The 20,762-nt window shown below is 40.8% G+C and overlaps 1 protein-coding gene across 1 annotated transcript in view; it reads right to left on the bottom strand.

Annotated features, from left to right (window-relative positions):
• LOC104166126 (T-lymphoma invasion and metastasis-inducing protein 2-like) overlaps nt 1-20,762 on the bottom strand; it is a gene marked incomplete at its 3' end in the record, with an annotated part of 41,411 nt that overhangs the window by 13,756 nt on the left and 6,893 nt on the right. Inside the window, exons 3-7 of the mRNA XM_009705955.1 lie at nt 18,924-19,359; nt 13,395-13,567; nt 12,103-12,327; nt 1,845-2,030; nt 486-632 (exon numbers count right to left, since the gene is read on the bottom strand). Of these exons, the coding sequence (XP_009704257.1) occupies nt 486-632; nt 1,845-2,030; nt 12,103-12,327; nt 13,395-13,567; nt 18,924-19,359 (1,167 nt within the window). The remainder of the gene's footprint in view (nt 1-485; nt 633-1,844; nt 2,031-12,102; nt 12,328-13,394; nt 13,568-18,923; nt 19,360-20,762) is intronic.

The raw sequence follows: 20,762 nt of genomic DNA, 5'->3' as shown, positions 1-20,762 counted from the left end.
GCCATGCCAAAGATGGTTGTCTTTGCAGCAGTGTCTCCTCTTTTTCCCTGGAAGACTCACCTGGGTTACTCCATATTAAATTGCAACAGTACTTCAGAGTCCCTGTCATAAGCCAGCACACACTGTGTTAAGGATTGTGCACACAGGCTATCTCCAAAGAAATCCTACTTTCAAACAGTTTGCAATATGCTAGAAGACAACCTTTGTTAGAAATTCAAACCTGATGGTCCTGTGCTGCCGATAATAACCTATCCCACTGGGTCAAAACTTCTCATTCACCAATCTTATTTATCACACCGAAACACCAAATTAGATACATACTCTTTACAAGTGATGCTCCCATTGCAAGTCTGCCACGTCTACTGAAACTGCAAAGGCAGGTTTGATGGACAGATGTCTCCTACCCCGTGCACCAACAGCACCTCGCAGGATGCGCCCCAGCAGAAACAAGCCATTCTATGCTATCCCCAGTAAATAAGACCTACCTGAGTTATGGAAGGTCGCTTTTCTTTTCCTTTTCTCGCCAATGTGTCCAGTCCTTTTAGTGAAGAAAATAAACCCTTCTTATTTCGGACCCTTTGTGACAGAGATAGGGTACGTTTCCTGAGAGCAGCTTCATCCCTGGAGCAGATCTATTTAAAGACCGAGATAGACCTTCCTATATCACTTTTGTAACAGCAAAATATTGACAGCTATTTCAACTTGAGGCATCAAATGAGAGTTACTTCAGTTCACCTCAATGTAATACGCCAAGGTGCAAGGAAAATGTTTTAAACTTTCATCAATGATGCTTGTTTTGGTACACCAATGCCATGATAGTGTAATTTTTGAGTCATGGGGCAAAATTAGAAGGTCACAGGAAGGGAGGAACTGAGAAAATATTGCTCCATATAACAAAAGAAGTTAATGAAAAGACTCTGAAGAAGAATGATAACCTATTGTTCAGATATGACATTGCTAGAGGAAGACAGACTCTCAAAATTGCCAAACACAGGCGATAATCGTGCTATGGCATTGAGTTATTAACAAGCAATGACACAAACCACACAGATAAAAACAGTGGCAGAGGGAAACACATTGAGGACTACTATTCACATTGACTTCTCATGCAGCAAATGTGGTCCATCCCTCTCTGCCAAGATCAGCCTCAAGGTTAAAGAGCGGAGGCGAACCTGCTACTGCCATACTTGCCTTGAAACCAACAGGGTGACAACAGCTTACAGCAGCTGAGGGTCTCCCTCCTTCTTCTTTGCAAACCCAACCCACAGTTCTTAAAACGTGACTTATCATTTTGGATTGTCTCTAGTTTTAGCCTATTCTAAAACTACTTCCTCTTCAGGAGGGTATCAAATTGTTTCTGAAAAATGGAGCCATATGAGACCTCCTAAAAAGATCAGCTCAGCTCAGAGTGACCTGAACCACTTCTGGAAATTTCAGTGTTAGGCTCTTTTCACTCTGAGTGACTTAGCTCCTATACACTTTAAACTCTTAATTCAGTGGATGTGAAATCACAGTGACAAAATTTCAATACAATGACTCATTTACATCTGGAGAATATTTTGGTTTGTTTCTTTTTTTAGGTATGGGTCAGAAGTATCCAATTCTGGAGTTCTTGGGGGCCAAAAAAAGTCATGGCCATATCCTCATGGTTTCAAAGTCTGTCTCTGTAGAAAAAAAATTTATTTGCAGTCAAGGAACAGGCAGAAAGGGTGAGAAGGGAAATGAGTTGTCTGAACAATGCATGTGGGTGCAGCCCTGTATTATCCCAGCACAATTCCACATCTAAGTACAATATTAACAATGGCTTTGTGTAACGCACCCACGAAAAGCGCATTTGGACTTACCAGTGCATGGAAAGATGAGACAGAGAAAATGCCGAGCCGCCCCAGTGCCAGTTTTGAAGGACGACTGGCAACAGCCAAAAGGCCCTTTGGGTTTGGGAGCTCCCCACCTTGCAAACTGGCTAGGTAACATCGCATTCGGAAAAGGTCCATATTAAATTTTTCCAGGTTCTGTTCCCATTGCTGGATCTGTTTAGATATAAAAAGGGACAATTAAAAGGGGAAAAATGTCTTTGTGGGCTGCACTGAAAATTCGAGCTCTTCCCCAAACCCATAGTAAATTACTTTCATCTGGTAGTATATGGATTAGATTAGTTATTCCCTGCCAAAACACATTCAGTCATATTGTGTTACATCAACCCAAAAGATGGCTTGAAATAAAACAAAGCTGGTGGTCTTAAATGCATACTGACAAGATGAACATACCATGAACTTGGGGTAGTTTGATGGTCGCAAAAGCAGTTACATAAAAACACAACCCTGTGGTTCACAAAGGCTTTTTTTTCCCCCCTCTCCTTCTCTCTCTCCTTTTTGGAGATCAGTTTTGTTTCCTTCATTTTTACAAGCTTAGATTGTATAGCTGGTTGGCTGAAAGCAAAGTAGCATAGCTACGCTAATGCACTGTGCAAAGCAAAGTAGCTACGCGGATAGTTCCTACTCATTCTTTACTATCATCCTGTGGCCTCTCTAGCGGTAAACAGGAGACAATATTGGCAACACAAACATGTACGGTTCTTTGGCTGACTAATAGGTTAAGACATGCTTATGCTCAGGCAAACTGCAAAAATGAGCTATATATGCCCAATACAAACCACTGGACCAAAAGCAAGAATGTATACATACCCTTCATGCAATTTTTAAACCTAACACAGGTACATGTAGATGTAACGGACAGCTTAATCCAGTTTCATTGTAAAATTAGGGAAGTGAAGAGACTCAAATATTTACTAGACGAAGTTCTGAATCAAGGTTCAGATGACAGATTTTAAGTTATTTGTGTAAATACACACTCATCTACACAAACACATACTCTTGCACACTGCACAAAAGTCAAATTTTCCTTTTCACTTCCCCAACTTGCAGATTGGCAGTTGCAGTTAAAACCTGCCCCACAGTGTACGATACACATTAATACCGATAAACAGCACAAATAAAAAGGCAGCTGTGTTTAATAGAGTGGGCACATTCACACACAGGAAGGCAGAAAAGGCACGTCTGTTAGGTTAACGTACACCAAGTTCATGTACTGAAGATTGTTAAAATCCCCTGACAATGCTGATCTTCCAATGTCAGCTCCAATCACTGCATATTGGTTGTTCAACAGGTGGTTCAGGGCTGCAGAGAAAGTTCATCACGTTTTCTCCAACGAGTATTGACTTCATACCTTTCACTGGCACGCCCTGTGTGCACAGGACGTTATCACCTTACATTGAGATTAGCCAAGCACCTTTGTGACTTAGAAAACAAGTTGATAAATATAACAAAAATCTCAGGTGAACTAGGACCTGCAGGCTCATCTAAAATCAAAATCAGTTCAGTTTCCTTATAATGCTGCCAAATATGACAAGAACTAAATAAGTATCTTGCCTCTTACTTTCAACAATGAAGAAGTGAGCAATGAAAGGGCGAAAAAGGCCCTGTTAAAAAAAACAGTGCTAAGGCTTGTACTACAACTGATAGAGACCTTACCTAGTCGAGGTTCCTTACACACGTGCTCACAAACTGTGGTATCAGTTATTGCTATACTTTTGGAAGTAAGAGGTAATCTTATTTGGTAGGTATGTTGAAGAAAGGGAAGACAACATACTATTTTGTATATCTGCGAACGCAAAATTGTAATTTACAGTACACTAAAAAAAAAAATCTTTCAAGGAATGACTATTAAAACCAAAAGACAGAATTTACAAAGGCTTATCCTGAGAGCAATTTGCAAAAATCCAGAGAAAATGAAGAGAGACATACACATAACGAAGATGCCTCACCTAATCTCTCACCACAGACATTCAAAACATGCACCCTTTGTGGCCTAGAAAGAATAATCATTTTTTCTTGGTTTTATTTGATCATTGCCCTTCATTTTGCTTTCTTTGTGCTCTCAGACACTCTTCACAGAGCATTTTTCTGTTTGCCAGTACTTTACGCATGGGATGATACCAACAGGAGGTTTCGTGATGAGCTCTTTCTCTGTCTTGAAACCCAACTAGAATGAAAACATCGTTGTCAGCTTTTCACAAAGCCAAAAGCTACATGCTCAGGTGAGGTCTTTCCCTTTGGGATGACACCTCCATGGGTACAGAGCCAAGCCAACTCTGAATAGCTCAGGAACAGAGCAAGGCTTGTTCTGTGCACTGCTGGAGTGGAGCATCCTGTCCCCACTGAGTACAAGCCGAACACAGGCATCCTTGTGTTTCTAAGGCCTTCTTCAAAATCCCCATTAAACATTTGTACTAAGTTGTATTTTAAAATAAAGATAATCTAAGAAAGGGGAGTGGGGTACAACATGAGGACATTCTGAAGAAATAATTAAATTACGGTGTTTATCAGTCACACAGGATGCTAGCTAATCAGCTCCAAAAGCATCGGTAATCACGATGTTACATTTAATGGTATTAGCAAAAGCTGTAGGCAGGGAATTTCTGGGATTGTCTTGTAGTCTTATCAAAACCAGGGATGTCTGGAACCAATCGGAGACCACGAACCACTACCAGCTGCTATTTGTCTAAGCCTTTTAACCCACGATAATTCTTCCTAAAGATTTATATTCTTGAAGACTAAACGGGGGAAGCACACAAATAAAAAAGCAACAACTTCAAAGCGCAGTATGACCTGGTCCGTGAACTTAATTTACAGCCTGCAGACTAGCTGCTGCAATCCTTACTCTGCTATTGTGCGAGGCAAATCTCTGCCCCACGTGGGAGGACTGCCTGAAAAGACAGCTCAAGGACTTAACTTCATTGTGTGCAGACAAAATGGCCCTTTTGAAACCTGCTTGAAAGCAAACAGGAAAAAGCGGATGCACCAGAGAGCCGTGAGAGCGGGAATGGGTGACAAATGCTAATGGCAGCACGAGGCGAGTCTGCAAAGAGATATGAGATATGGCCTGACGTAAGACACGTCAAAACAAGCGAGCACACGTGAAATGCTCCTCGTGTGACCTGCTCAGCTGCTGCGCCTGCCTGCATCACCAGCTACGGAGCTCATGGCAACCAAACCCATCCTCTCTCAGTCGCTGTTTCAAAACCTCCATCTGCATTTCTAGGAAAATCATTAGAAGATTTTTCCTAAAGGAAAAGGAGGATGTTATTCTCAGTATGGGCAAATGTTAGGCAAGGATTTCTGGGTTTAGTGGCAGCATGAGAGGGAGATGCCTTCATGCTTCTCCCATGCCTGGGAGAAAGGCAAGCAGGGGCCACCCAAATAAATGTATTCAGGTTAATAGGATCCCTGTAAGGTAGACAGAAGAAGCGGGCTGTGGCAGAGAGACAGAAAGGAGTAAAATGTGGGAAGCCTTAAGAATTAGGGCCATGAATTAGTTAGCCTGGGCCACCAGAACTCATGCAAGGAAGCCTGGTGCAGGGACAAGACTGCAATCACGCAAGGAGTGCTAAATGACAGGACGAGCTTTTGCATCAGAGACTTAGTTCAGGAATGAGATTTTAAGAGTTAACGTACAAAGGAACATCAGCACAGTACTTTTGGCAGTACTTTAGCAGTAACGATCATTTTCAGAACATAAATAGCCTATTCTCCTCCAGGTTAGTGAAAAATCTATTCAGACACTAAGAAACAACTGTAAATTAATTACATTTCCAATGACACAAACAGATGAGCTAAAGAAGATGCTTGAAAGCAGGTCTCTGTTAACTCAATAACCCTGCTAGGTTTTCTATAGGTAAACTCTAAAGTGAGAGCTTGGGAAAGGCAAAGGGTAAATACATTCAGAGCAGGCAATACAGACCAGTGGTTTCCAGCAGGTGACATGGGGATCCATAGTTCCTATGTGCTATACAGTTCGACTCATTTTCAAATACATGTTCTGTACAAAGTAAGAAGAGTTCAGTGTAATAAAACCCAAACCAGTATGTGAATGGTGGAAAGCAGTGCCAGAAATTACACCATTATCAACTCAAGGTAGTAATACTTCAAGGACAAAGAAGAATGGAAGAAACTTCCTGGACAACTCACCTGATAACAAAATACCAGTTTTCCACTTGGTCCTTATTTAAGGCAGCACAAAAGAAAAGATGCACAGGGACAAGGGCTTTCTTTCAGTGCCTAAGCCTATAAAACTGATTGGATTTAGTAACAGTTCTTATACCATATAGAAACACGAGCTCATCACTGACACAATTCACCATCTATAACAGTAAAAAATTCAGAATTTTCCCCTATGCAACATCTTCTTCCCAGATGGAAAGTGTCTCTGCAAGCTGATGTAGGGAACTCTATGGATTTAAAAGAAACTTCTGATGCTGTTTTATATGAACAGCTTTTCAACCACATTACAAACAACACCAAACACTTTGCATTCCAGTCCCTGGTTCTCAGACACAATTCATATTGTACCCATCTGGATAAATGAGTCACTTGGTTTCTGGGCACAAGAAAAAGATTTTTATTGTCATTACTTCCTAAAGAGAACTCGAAGAAGCAAAAACATCACTCTCCCATTCCATTACTTTAAAAGACACTACAGAGATACTGTCATAGCTTTTAGCTCAAAGAAATAAAAAAGGGAACACAATAGAGTACAACAACAATGATGTGCAATTAGTTATACCCTTTATTCTTCATTCTGCCTAGTGACTTAAAAAACGGTTATGAAAACTTCCTGAAATAACAAGTCAACAGCTTTTTTTACAATAAACACCATCTTTCTGCTTGTTTTGGAAGGACAGAATTTTCAACATTTCTAACCAAAACAGACAGAGGAAATCTTATTCCCAATACCACTGACAGCACAAGAGTGCACCCCTGTGTACCAAATTTACATTCTTGTCAGTAATCTGATTGAAATTGGCAGTACCACATTTATGTCTACAGTTAGGGATATAATTAAGGCACTGAATCTTCTTATTCAGCTGCCCCTCTCCAAAAACCCGAAGATCAGCCCTTTCTACACATGCTCCCCCAGCAGCTTCATTGTATGAGATAATGCTATGCAACTCCACATTCAGTAATAGTTTCTTCATTTTTCATTATTTTATACTAAATCTTTGTGAAACAAAGATGGAAATTCACCCATCTGCAAAACAGTAATTATAGCAGCAAGGAGAATGGAGATGACCTTCCCTAACTTTCTGGCTGCCTACTCACTTCATTCCTTAGTGAGAGTCTACTACTACTAAAGAGAAGGATTTTACTAATGATGTAGGGAGGGACCATCCTACACCAAAGAGCGATACCTGAAGAGAAATAGTACTCAACCTCTCAGAAAGCAGAGCTCCACTCTAGCCAGTTCAAAGACCACCCAAACGGAAGATCTGTTCCAACAAGCGTAGATAATGTTTTTTAGTTTGGGAAGGTACGGAAGAACGAAAAGTAACTGTACCGTGATTCAAGTTGAATTTGTATGCAGCAAAACTCACAAGTGCTAGCAAAGTTCCCTGCAATGATTCTCTTTGAGTTTTCATGTGAATGTCAGACAATATTTCATCAGATGCTTTATAGAAACTTAAGACATGAAATTTGGGCTTTAGGGATCCTGAAGAATACAATTCCCCAAACTATTCCAATCATCTTCCTATAAATGTGAGAGAAAAAGGAAAGAGCCAGGTTCATTTTAGACAAAAAAATGTAATGAAGTTATGCTCTGTGTAAAAAGCCAAAGACCGCTACAGGGAAGGGAAGAAAGGTACTAATGGATTTAATGACTACCCAAGACTAAACAGATCACCACCTTACTGATCCCCTTATTTTTCTATGGCAACAGATAAACTACTTTTAGTTGGAGGACACAAAATATCTCCAAGCATACGCCTGTTCTTCTCATTAATGCCTCATCATTTCAGTGCCTGCAAGTAAATACCTATGTTCACAACCCATCTGATAAGTAAGTTAAGTATCACATGCGCAGAAAATATGCATCACATCAGAAACCTCTGAACAGCTTGGAAAACATTATACCAATGTATCAAAATGTGAAGAGAAAAACCCAGAATGCTTTCAAGCAACTATTATTCATATTATAGTTCTAAAGTGAGACAACAGAATAGATTTATGTACCAAGTACATAAAGTACACCCAGAGCTGCAGTGCCCTCACTGTGAGGTAGATTTTCCACCCCATTAAAACCAGTTCTACAGGCACAGACAGCCCCACTTCTGACTTAATGTGCAATATTTTGTTAAAAGAGCTCTGAATAAACACTAATAATCCCTTTCACTAACTTCAGTAGCAGTTAGACAGGGCTCCATATTCATAGCAAACACTGATTTCTCTAGCAGGTTAAACAGCTAGGAAAACTAAAAGTCTTTTAATAATGGGCTTTGAAATTCATCTCAGCGCCAGGGGATTTTCAAACTTGCTACCTTTTGTCCTGATTCTCTTCAGTTCAGGAGAGAAGTTACACCCTGGGGGAATACCACCACCCACAACATATTTATCGCATATAGTAATATAAACGCATGGGGCTGTAGGTAGTATGTGCAGACATGGGATTTCCAGTCATGCTGCCAGTGGCTTACTGGGACTGGCTGCTGTATGTACATGGGTCTCACAGATGCTTCATTCTCTCTTCTAAACTGCCCAGCGATACCAATAGCTATGTGAAGAGCTGACAGCTTCTCTTACACAGCTACCAAGTCTATTATTATTCTTATTATTGGACCAGTAAACCCAGAGAGAGAGAATCCCTGATGTAGGCCGCATGGCTGAAGACATTTCTCAATCAGTTTGATACCATCAAGTCTCTAAAATAATCATTTCTCTAGAAAACCAACATTTTTCTTGTAATTTTTTTGTTTGTACTTCTTCTGTTTAGCACTAGCTTTATGAATTGCTAGTCTGCAAAACCACCAAATTCAAAAGATAGTATCAGATGAGCTTCTCCAGTCCATTTGCTGGACATCAAAAAGAAACATGTATGTACATTAAAATACCTATAAGCAATTTTAGAAGTCCAGGTTTCCTTACTGCAACTGCCTTAGGTGATGGTAACTGTGAAACAAGAAAAGGTTTTGCTTGCTTGTAAAGTCCTGTGAATTACTAAGTCTTCAGGAGAGAAGTATTGGTTTTAAATCAATAGAGAGGTGAAAGAAAACACAAAGTTCAGGTTGGGCGGTTGCTTTTCTGAGGAAGAGGAAGGAAAAGGAGAAAGGATACAGAAATCACAGTTTCCAAGATAATTCCCCAGTAGAAATAAATTAAGACTGTGCCTCATCTTTCTACTAAAAAAACCACCGTGGTCCTTCTGAAGTCCATCACACTGTTTCCACTGACTTCCCAAAATATATCACCAGTGAAGTTTTTCAGCACAGGCTGTAGGGCATGCTTATAAACTACAGTATTGGCTATACAATATATTTCAGCATGGAGGAATTGTAACTGTCACATGATTGAAAACACCATCAAATTTACATAAAACCAAACCCAGAATTTCTATTCCTCTTGTTACTCAAAGTGGGCAAAAGACAACTAAACAACCACAGTTACTGAACAACTGAGCTACATACACACAAACTTTTCTCTCAGGAATAATGTTTTTTCAAAATCGTTAGCTTACTAAGTATATTAAGAATTCTCAGTTACTAATTACATCAAGATTTTTTTTCCTTTGCAAAAGCCAATCTCTGAGACATCAAGTCAAAAGATTAGGAAACCCAGTTATCTATTAACTTTGCTCTGAAGTGATTTTGCCAACAAACCTTCAGCAATTGTAAGGAGAGATTTTATAGAGATCAAAGGGATCAAGACTGGAGAAAAAGCTCATTATAAATTTATTGTTTGCTAACTAGTGGATGTTTGCGCATGATCCATCTCACTCTTTGTCTCACTGGTTTGCCCTCATTCAGTGTTTTGAGACATTCATAGAAGATTAACAGGAATAAATCTTCCGCAGCCCCAGTGATGGATTTCAGTTCTAGCAGAACACAGCCAACTTCTTCCAGGGATTGAGCTGGAAAACTTGTTCAAGGACAGAACATCCAATTAGCAGATATTAAGAGAGCATCATTAATACTCTTCAGCTGACTCTCAAGAAACTACTAGCATCAATATCTAATGGGGGGAGGGGTAAATTAAGTTAATATACATCAGGATTTTTCCTCAGTGCATCCTATGTTACAAGGACTAGACATCTCTAGAAATCTGTATATTCTTCTAGGTCTCAAAATCTACTGCAATAAAAGGATGCTTAACTTTTTTCCTCCTCCACTCATCTCACTAGGCTCTGGACCATGAAATAAAGACCTGGAAATAAATTATGAACATCTGAGCACTCAAAGGGCTTATGAACATCTGCACCACAAATCCCTACACAAACTTGCATACTTTTTGAACTCTGCTCATACAGCATCAGATGGAGGTGTGCTACAAGAGCTTGACAGTGAAGTCAATACCAGTCAGTCTGCCCTTCGTCAAGTTCAAACCAGTGTAGTAAGAATTTTAAATATTATAAGCATCAAATTCCTGAAACTGGAAGTGTTCCACTAACTAAAGAAATCTAATTATGCTGTACTGGATCAATGGAAATAAACTTGGGTTGCTACTCAAGAGGTCGTAATGTGCAGCCTAAAGTAATGACAGAGCAATAGCTACTCAGACTGGAAAGGTAGGTAGGGATGGGCTCTCAAATACCAGTCAACAATTTGAAATTATCAGATGTCTTCTGTTAATGGTCTAATAAAATAAAAGATACCGCAGTCCACAGACCTATTAGGCTAAACTACTAGACAACTTTAGTACACTTCTAGAGGCCCTGGGTAGTGAGGTCTTTGCCTAAACACTAAGCATATCTAATTAAAGCATCTTTTGCCTGCAAAACTGTGGGCATGGGTAAGATGTCAACACCTCAAGATGTATTTCCATAAGTGATGGAGTGATTCCTTGTTCACGTGCTAGAAGTGAGAGCAGAGGAAGTCTTGATGTCCATGCACCACCGTCCAGACAATAAGGCGATCATTTTCACTGAGGAACAGTTGTAGCTGCTCATCAATTTGCCCTGACCTTTTGTCTTAGGCATGGCTTGGTTAAAATCCCATGAACACTAAATTTTGGGGCAGTCATTCTGGTTTTTGTTTTAAAAACAAATCTTAGTGGTGAATTTTCCTCAGGACTAAGCTGCTGCTTTAGTCAAGATTCAGACATTCCTACCACCATAATATAAAAATGTGATCAGAGTAACACATCAGGCATTCAGAAGCTGTACTCAGAATTACAGGGGGAGGCAACTCACAACTCAGCTCATTTCTCGCTGCAACAAAACAAAATTAGCCTAGACAAAAGTTTGGATGTAAACATTTTGTCTGCTCCAACCATGGGCAAAGATCTTGCCTTTAGTATGTTAGCTCTCCCAAGCTAAGCAGCAAAGGACCTGGGCTTATACTGAGATAAAAAATTCCCAGTACGCAACCAGAGAGTATTACAAGAAGTGCTGTTAGCGACCAAGTGTCCCTTTTTTCTTTGAGGGGTATAATGCTCCAGTGGCTGCCAGTGGTGCTCACAGCAGCGCTTTTCCACCTGTGATGGAGAACTCCAGTCTTGACTTCTTGTTCTCATTTAGACTCCTACAGAGCTTTTTAAGAAGTCTAGTGGATCCTGGCCTTCTAGTCATGGTTAAGTTTCAACTGAAGCACATGGTTTTGTCTGCCTCAGTCTTTCCTCCAATTTTATTTGGATAAAGTACTCTTCACATCCTGTCTTAAGGTGCAGAACAGTACTGCTAAGTACCTATTCTTAAATCTCTATTGCAATTCAATAATAAATTATTCACTGAATGTACTGCATATTCTGTGGTATGCCATGTAACAGCTAGATATTATTAACAGCTAGGCATATCATAAAACAGTGAACATTAATTACATTTTTCCAGAAGAGAAAAGAAATAGCTTTGTGCTCATAAAACAGGTCGGTCTGATCCTCAGCTTTGAGAAGTCTACCTCCCGCGCTGCTTTGGATTGCTGAAGAAACCTGGCAATAATTACAACTACTGTGCTGGCTATCCCCAGGACAATTAGTCTCAGGCCTAGAAAGCACAGACAGTCAGAATCCAAAGCAAGGAATAATGATAAGTATGTTCCCATAAAAATATTGTTTCCAGTACCTGATTCTCTATGGCCTTCCTGTTTTTTGGATCGCTGACAACTGAGAGCTGCAATTCTGCCATCTTTTTCATCTTGCCATCCATGTCAATCTTCTGGAAGAGACTCTTGGTTTGATTTTTCAGCAGCCTAACGGTGTCCTCTTTCCCAAGCTTCTTCGCAAAGAGGGAAGCACAGGCTGAATGTATGGCAGTAACCCAGTTTTCCAGATCCGTCTGGCTTGTTGCCTGTGAAACAAATTAATGGCGCAACATTACGAGCAGACAAGAGGGGAAAAAATAAAAATAAAACATCAGCAGCTCTAGGACATGAAGTGCTTGACAGTTTCAGTGTGATCTTAGGCACTTTATCTTAAAACGAGTGAAATAAAGATTTATCTTTAAAACTGTGTAAATAAAGGAAGTGCGAGCTTTTCCTGCACTCCGTCATGATTTGCCTCCAATCTTCAGCTTCTGCTTCTTAGACCTGCAAGGTCTGAGAGCTCCAGGAGCTCAACAGAGCCCCACAAGCTGTGGGAAAGATGTGACTTGAATCCTTCATCCCTCCCATTAATTAAGGTAAAATCCACCAGGTTTCAACAATAAACCTCCTCTGCTGCAGGTAACAAAGCAACAGAGAAGATTTTACATGTAAGGTCTGAGGAGAGGTGTTTGTTTACTTAAAAAATACCAAGTTAGTGGAGAGAGAGGACAGCCAGGTAAAGAGAATATATCTGCAGAAAGTGTCTCTGGAGATATTTACAAGCGTGCCTATGAATCCACAAGTTTCTATGTAGGCACTTCCACATAATACTGTTCTTTATTAACATTTCCAGTGGTGCAGTTAAGCAGCCAAGATCTTTAGATTATTTTTAGCCTTCTTTTTTGAACACCTTCCTCAAGCAAACTCACTTTGAGGGCAGCAGATTCAGGGCTGAGCACACCATTCTGTAAGGGTGCAATGCTAATAGATGTGAAAAATATTGATAATAACACTAATTTTCTAGAAGCTTGTAGCAACCAGGTACCAAAAGTGTCTTGTAAATTTGCGATCTTTGTTCTCTTTATTTCTGAACCATAATTGACTGAGCCAACTGGTGTAATATCATATACCTGAAGTCATACCCTACACTTAAATCAATATTATAACAGTATAGTGTAATAGTGTAATTATGCTATTATTTTTAAGTCAAAGGCACAAGCATGATGTGTGTGTGTGTGTGCATGTGTATATACAATTATATACATGCATGTGCATACTCCCAAAGAAATCCTAAAATGGAAACAACCACAAAGTTACATATGCTCACAGTTACCTGAAATAGGTAGACATCTCCAAAAGAATTGCTGAGACAGAACACATTTTCTTTCTTTGGATGTTCTGGAACAGACTGAACTATACTGTCTTCTGCAAACAGGGCGTATCGAGGCAAACTGCTCTGCTCCATCGAGTTCCTTCCATAGGTCTCGTAAAACAGCAGAGTACAACCTTTGCAGTTCAGAGGGACAGAAAAAAAAGGTAAGGAGAAAGTAAGTTCTGGATATCCCATTTGAGTTCTCTTATATTGATGCTTTTGTGAATTAAGACACCCTTCAGTGACAGGGAACATCACTTTTGAACGAGAAAAAAGGAAGATCTTCTAAACTGGAAAACAGGCAAAGTTAATGATGAATTTGCCAACAAAAAGTTGGAACAGACATCTAATAAGGACACAACAAACATCCACAGACTCAAAAAATAAAACAGGATACCTCAATATGGAAGTGTTCAAGGTCAGACTGGATGGGGTTTGAGTAACCTGATCTAGTGAAAGATGTCCCTGCCCATGGCAAGGGGGTTGGACTAGACATTTTTAAAGGTCCCTTCCAACCCAAATCATTCTATGATTCTATGAATAAACTCAGCCTATTAAAATGTTAAAGCATGTAGAAAAGATTAATCCCTGCTTAATTAAATCAGCTTTTGTGTTTCTTTATTAAATTGAACCAACTCTCTCATAACCGCCACTTAAGAAATCTTTGTATTTGTTGAAAAGATTTGCAGAAACTTTTGTCTTCAAACAACACGCTTAGCGAATATTCGTCTCAAATTTAAACTGTATTTCCTTGAATCTACCTGCAAACTGGAGACTAAAACAATTCCGAATAATTTAAAACAGTTCGAAGGGGCTGAGTTTGAGCATGTTCGGTCTTGTAGACAGTGTAACATCTAAGGTACGAAACTTGCATCCAGAAAACAAACCTCATCCTTGATGATGGCAATCCTGAGAGTAACAAGAGGAATTACTTCTGGAGGACAGCAGAGGAGACTTGATCCCAGTCCCCAGAAGTACAACTACGTTGCCATGTTGCCTTTGGCAGTGAAGTTGGCTCAGGAAGGCCCTGTCCTCTCCATCCCCACCAGCCTTTTTTCCTGTCCCTCATTACAAGCCACTGTCTTCTGAGATGCACCATTTCACCTGTTCAAGGGGTCACAGACTGAATTGCATTACTAAAATACTCTAGTCATAAACTAGATTTCTTAAGAATTTCTTAGGCTAGATGTACACCCAGAGAAAATAAGTAAATACACCTCACTTTCACCCCTGGGAAATGGCAGTTTAGTAACAGAGGGTTTGATGTTTTTCTTTTTTAATTTGGAAGATAAATGTTTAACCTGGAAGAACTAACACCAGATAATATAAATACATTTTGAAAACTGAGGATAACCTAAGAAGTCAGAAAAATCTGAGGCCGATGGTGGATTCTCCAGCAAGGCAAGCCTTCTCCAAAAAGATATGCTCAAATTCATTCAGGAATTAATTTAGAGAAGACCTATGGCTGCATTACATAGCAAGTCAGACTAAATAATCACAGTGGTCCCTTAGGGCCTAGTAATCCATGAATATATTACTGCTGCAAGCCCTATACATATTCAGTAGAGGAGTTAAAATTCAGCTAATACAAAGATTAAGTTTACTAGGGCTATGGCATTGTCATCTCTCTAGCCCACTTTTTGTTGTTGTTTTTCCTTCAAATCAAAAAGGCACCAAAACACAGGGAAGCACCAAAACTGAGATTTTGGGTTAATTTGCTGATTTTCAGGCTGTTGGTGTTTCTGTGTGACACACTGGGTGCATATATGCACATGGAAATAGGCCTAGGAAGTGCATATCAAGGGGACATCGCAAAACAGAAACGTTCCCTCTGTAGATGCTTTTAAAATAGTCAAGTAAAAACAGAGTTCAACTTTTATTTTAGTAATTATCTAAAATTTACACTTAATGCTGTATTAAAAATCCCAGACACATCATCCAAAGTCATGTAAATTCGAGGGGAGCTTCCTCAAATTTCGAAACTGAAATCAGAACCAAAAGCAGGGGTTTTTTGATTCTTCTGTCTGATAAAGGGGAAAGCTGGGTCTACTAGAGTTTATGGGACACATTTGCTGTGAGAAGTTATGAGGTGGAATACACCGGTCCTCATACAGCCCAAGTTTAAAGTGTATGAAAAGTGAGATACATCAGATGGATTTCAGCACATACTCCAGTGCTAATAAATGTACAGCAGTTACAAAAAAAATGGAAATCACAGAATCTCAGACTGGTGGGGGTTGGAAGGGAAGGGACCTCTGGAGACCATCCAGTCCAACCCCCTGCCAAAGTAGGGTCACCTACAGCAGTTACACAGGATCACGTCCAGGCAGGTTTTGAATATCTCCAGAGAAGGAGACTCCACAGCCTCTCTTCTCCAGGCTGGACAGACCCAGCTCCCTCAGCCTTTCCTCATCAGGGAGATGCTCCAGTTCCCTCATCACCTTCATTGCCCTCCGCTGGACTTTCTCCAGTAGTTCCTTGTCTTTCTTGAACTGGGGAGCCCAGAACTGGACACAGTACTCCAAATATATATATCAGAGGTTACTGACCAAATCTCCTGATGACTGACAAGTTTTCAAAGGAAGGAATCCAATAAATAGAAATGCCTCTATACTACTTCAGTGCGCCTTTTCCTCTTACTGTCCAGAGTGTCTGGCAGAATATTTAGGATAAGAGCAAATCCTAGAGTTGGTCCTATCCTTTCCCCTTAGCAGCCTTCACTTGATCTGCTTTATGACACCGAGACACTTGGAGATCTCTGCAGTTGGAAAAGGTGGCTATGGTTTGTTACGCTCTGCATATCAGGCATGGCACTTCTGTCCTCACTTCAACATAACAGGGCAAACTAAACCAAGGAAACCAAGTCCCCTCTTCTATTCAGCAGCAGCAGCAGCACAGCACAACCACTTCTACTTCTGCATTTTAGGAAAGTGCAAATTAAGCTCTATTTTAAACTCCCATATTTCCCCTATGCGTTATTGAAAATGTAACTAAAGATACATCTTTTTTTTATCCCGACAGTTTATATGTACATAAATAAAAAATATTGAAGGGCATGCGTGTTCAGGTGTACAGTACCCCAGGTATATCTTCAGGTCAAGCCATGTGAGCCCTGGAAGCAGCAGGTTTCACAAACTCTGACAGACCCACTGGGACTGATTATTGTCCAAGTATTTTAATCAAAACTTGAACTGAAGGGGGAGGTGCAATGGGAAAGCCATTTCCCTCGTTAAAACAAACTAACGAGACAGGATAGATGGAAAAGAGAGTTCCTCTTGTTAAAGGGTTACTATTCAAGCTCCAGTCTTGGTGGCCCTGGAAGTAAGGCAGAGGCCTCAGGACGTGTATACTTTGAAGTGTGACAGGTAACCAGATGGTTATAAGCCTTCCGTCTATTTATAATTAAACACATCTCAACAGAGTGCAAAGAAACATGCTGTTCTCCATTTGCATATGTGGCTATTTTAAGTCATATTTTTAAATATCTTGGCTATTTAAACTTCAAGAACAAATTAAACACAGATTTATTCAAAACCCTGTATAAGGAGAACCAAAGCAAGCGCCTTGATCTTGATATAGCATATTATGAAAACAGAACTACGCCTTGATATCCAGACAGGCAAGTTTGTTTTGGCATCAGAAGTCTCCACAGGACAATAAAGGTACGAGATCAAGGAAATGAGGAATGGATATTTAAAACAGCTAACAAAGCGGAAGAGATTCTGCGCCATGAATGCAGCCACATCACCCATCTGAAGTAAAAAGCATTGTATCTAATATTTCTTATAATGTCAGAAGTTAATAAAGCATCTTACAAAGAATTTTATTTTTATAGCTGGGGAAATTCAGGTAAAAAGAAGGGATGTGCCTTGTTCAAGGTCACCAATAAGCCACTTTTATAGCAAAGAACTAAACACAAAGCACCTAAAGTCCTTCCCAGAGCTTCATTATCCCAGAAATGCATGCACTACTACTAGATAATGTACTTCAGTTTAGAGTTTTGATAGGATTGTTCAGAAACTACTTGAATTTTAGAAGAGGCAGGTCAAACTCGTATTCATACTCCATAATGCAAACACATACAATAAGAGGGTGGAATTCAAATATTGTTTTTCCCTTTGTATACACTGCTCGTAGGCATGAATCATGCTATCCGATGATCAAGATAAGTGATTTAAACTGTTAAGACTGCCTACATTTTGATCCCTTGATAACAGGTCTCTGAATTATTAGGCAGAATCGCTACATTCTTGTGAGTTTGTTTCTTTTAAATCAGCACTATCAAGGACAACATTCCCAACACTTGCTGTTCGCTGTTGATTTCTTTCCAGGTCTACACCCATGCAGAATTTTGAAAAGGGCAACCTGTGGGAAAGTTGTTATTTTCTCTCCTCCAGTCCCAGATATGCTAGGAAATTATTAAGTTTGATCATTTCCTTACTCATTAACTCAACATTGTATTTACTGAAAGGCAAATCCTTTGGATGCAATTCAAAAAAAAAAAAAAGGCCTAGGAACTCACCCATTAAATTCCTCTTCCTCCCCACATGAGATGTTATTTTCCTTCTCGCATTTCCTGACACCCATACACGTCTTGCGGCACACCTACCTGCTCTATTACTCTGAGCCACTAACGTGCACCGTGGGCACAGCGCTGAGCACCAGCAGCCCCTTTTAGGAGGATTTTGCCTTCCCACTGGGCTGTTTCACAGCAGGAGAAGGCAGGGCAGAGGGGAAGATGGACATGCCAAAAGCAAGAAGGGCTTGGTATTGCAGGGAGTGGGCAAGGTGAAGGACCATCCAGGGAAAGGAGGGAGACTCGTGAGCCCTGGGAGGGGTCCATGGCAGCTAAGCCTTGGGCACTGCAGGGCTTCCCCTGCTATGGCTACTGCTTCAGCCTCCTCTGCTCTGAATCACACACTTTTCTGTGTAAATGCTTTAGCACGGGGATATGTTGCCACCTGAAGCACTGGAAACGAATTGAACATTTTTACATTAACTTACCCCAACTTTAAGTAAATCTCATAGCAGAGCCCAAGGAACTGCATGCTTGTGACAGGGAACTGGGCACCAGGGACTTCTCCTGATCCTTAAATTTTGACTCCCCCTGAGACAGAGGTGTAACTTCTCTATTTTTCTCAGTTTTGGTTCAGTTTGGTCCTTGATCTCCAAATATTCAAAAGCATTTTCTAAACCCCTAATTCTGCATGAGTAGAGCAACTAGGAAGTCAGACAAAACAATTCCTTCCCACTATGGTATGAAACGCCAGGCTTGCATGTGCAGTACCAAAGACATGAGCATCACCTCAATTCAGTGGGCTGCTCCGGCATATGCTCCACTTTAAGTGTGTGGGTAGACTGTGTAAAGCTGGATCTGAATTTCTGATCCCCCCTAAACCTGCTAACAGAAACCAGCATGCATGAAAAGTTGCTAAGACACAACAGAAGCAACTGCTGCTGCCAAGCCAAAGGAGCAACGTGGTGGTTTACCTTTCAGTGTGACCCAATACTGCTTCCACTTCCGCCGTGTGACCAGCTCCAGCTTCTTCTCCTTCTGCAGGGTCACTAGGGGTTTGAAGAACAGCCACCCTGCCTTGCGCACCACTCCTTGCTCTTTCTCATACAACAAATCCAGCTGCTCCAAGGAGCTGAGGGACTCGCCACTGGAGTCCTCCGTTTCCGACGAGGTCTCGGTGTTCTCCAGGTTTGTCCTGCTCATCTCCAGCTCTCGCATGAAGTTTTCGTAAATGTTCTGCCTCAGGGCATCACTGCTGACCGCGTTGGTGGACTCGCTTCTCTGGGACAGGACGTGGCTGGAGCCGGGTGACCACAGTGAAGCAGAGAGCTGCGACAGCGCCAGCGTGTCTGCGGTGAAGTTGTCCATTCTGCTGTTAAAGTATTCGTTCCCATCTTTACACTTTGGCTCCTGTGCAAAAAAGGAACTTGTCAGCAATCGGTCACCAGAGCTATGAAGAAAAGACACACCTCATCTGGCATTTAAATTTGTTTCATGTTTAGCCACGGCCAGTTCCTACATCAAGGGCCACGTCTTTTCACCATTACATCATCTGCTTTGCCTCGGCGGCCGCTGACATCATCAGTGCCACCACTCACTCTTTTCTCAGCAGAACCCTGTTAAACTCTAACCACTAAGTCTGCAAGCTTTGGTAACTCAGACACCTGCGAGTAATCTCCAAATTCACTAGTAACTACTGGGGCTTCTACTAGCTGAAACCTGAGGGATTCCAGGAGACAACAACATCCTCTGGCTGAACCCCAGGCACCACCGCTTACACGCCTGTTTGAGTACAAGCAGGAACAGCATTACAACAAGTTTCTTTATTATTACAGAGTTTTCAATACTTTGGTGACACGCCATTTGTGCAAGGCAGCTACATTTAGTTTCAGCACAGCTAGGCTGATTTTACCTCCGCTTTCTATTTGTCCAACTGTGCTTAACCAACACAAAAAAGGTCAAAAGTTGAGAGTATTTTAAGCTTGTTAGTATTGAACAATTGACAAAAATCTAATCTAACAGAAGAGGTGATTTAAAAAAGGAAAGACGTGCTTGCTGACTGGCAAGAAGCCAGTCTCCAGACCGCAGAGGTGTGTATTTTCTGACTTGCTGGAAATCCCCCAGGAGCTCGACTATCTCATCAAGCACCAACAGGCCTTTCTCCTAATTGCATTGTGCAACTTCACCCCTTGTATTGAGAGGGCTGGCCAATTTTATTTTAAATTCTCAGGCCTGATGGTATGACTTCAACTCTGCCTTGTGGCATGGATGCTAACGTAGGCCCGTTTCTTGCCACTGGTTGTGAACATGGGACTTTGTTGGCAATCTGGGCCTTTTCTTTCTTAAGCCATTCCCAGTAACGTGCTGACTGCTCCCAACTCTCCCACGTTCCAGTGATGGATGGGGATTTTTGTACTACCCAAAACAGAGCTCCTTGGACTAACTTCACTGTCGAGAACCACACCATCCATCATAAGAAGCCATTTACTGTCTTCCCAACTCAAGCGTTGCCGATGCTATTTAAAAGCAACCAAGATTTAAGAACATACAACACAAAAAACCTGCTGCCTTTTGCAGGAAAAGTGTGAGGGAAGAGAAAAGAAGAGATGGCTATAAACAATTCAAGAAGTGAAGCTACTACCCTCAGTAACAATAAAACTATTATACTTTCAAGTTTAGACTTGCCTCTCTAAAAGCATTTATTTGCTCATAGACTTCTGTACACAAATAAAGTAAATAAACCTTGGTCTCCTGTGAGCTGCTCTCACCAGCAGCTTTGAAAGCAACTATTTTTTTTACTTCCTTTGCTTCCT

Source organism: Cariama cristata, unplaced genomic scaffold (genome assembly GCF_000690535.1).
Source record: "Cariama cristata isolate BGI_N322 unplaced genomic scaffold, ASM69053v1 scaffold1448, whole genome shotgun sequence".
Lineage (NCBI taxonomy): Eukaryota > Metazoa > Chordata > Aves > Cariamiformes > Cariamidae > Cariama > Cariama cristata.
Note: the sequence above shows the minus strand (reverse complement) of the source record. Positions and strands in the feature narration are given on the sequence as shown.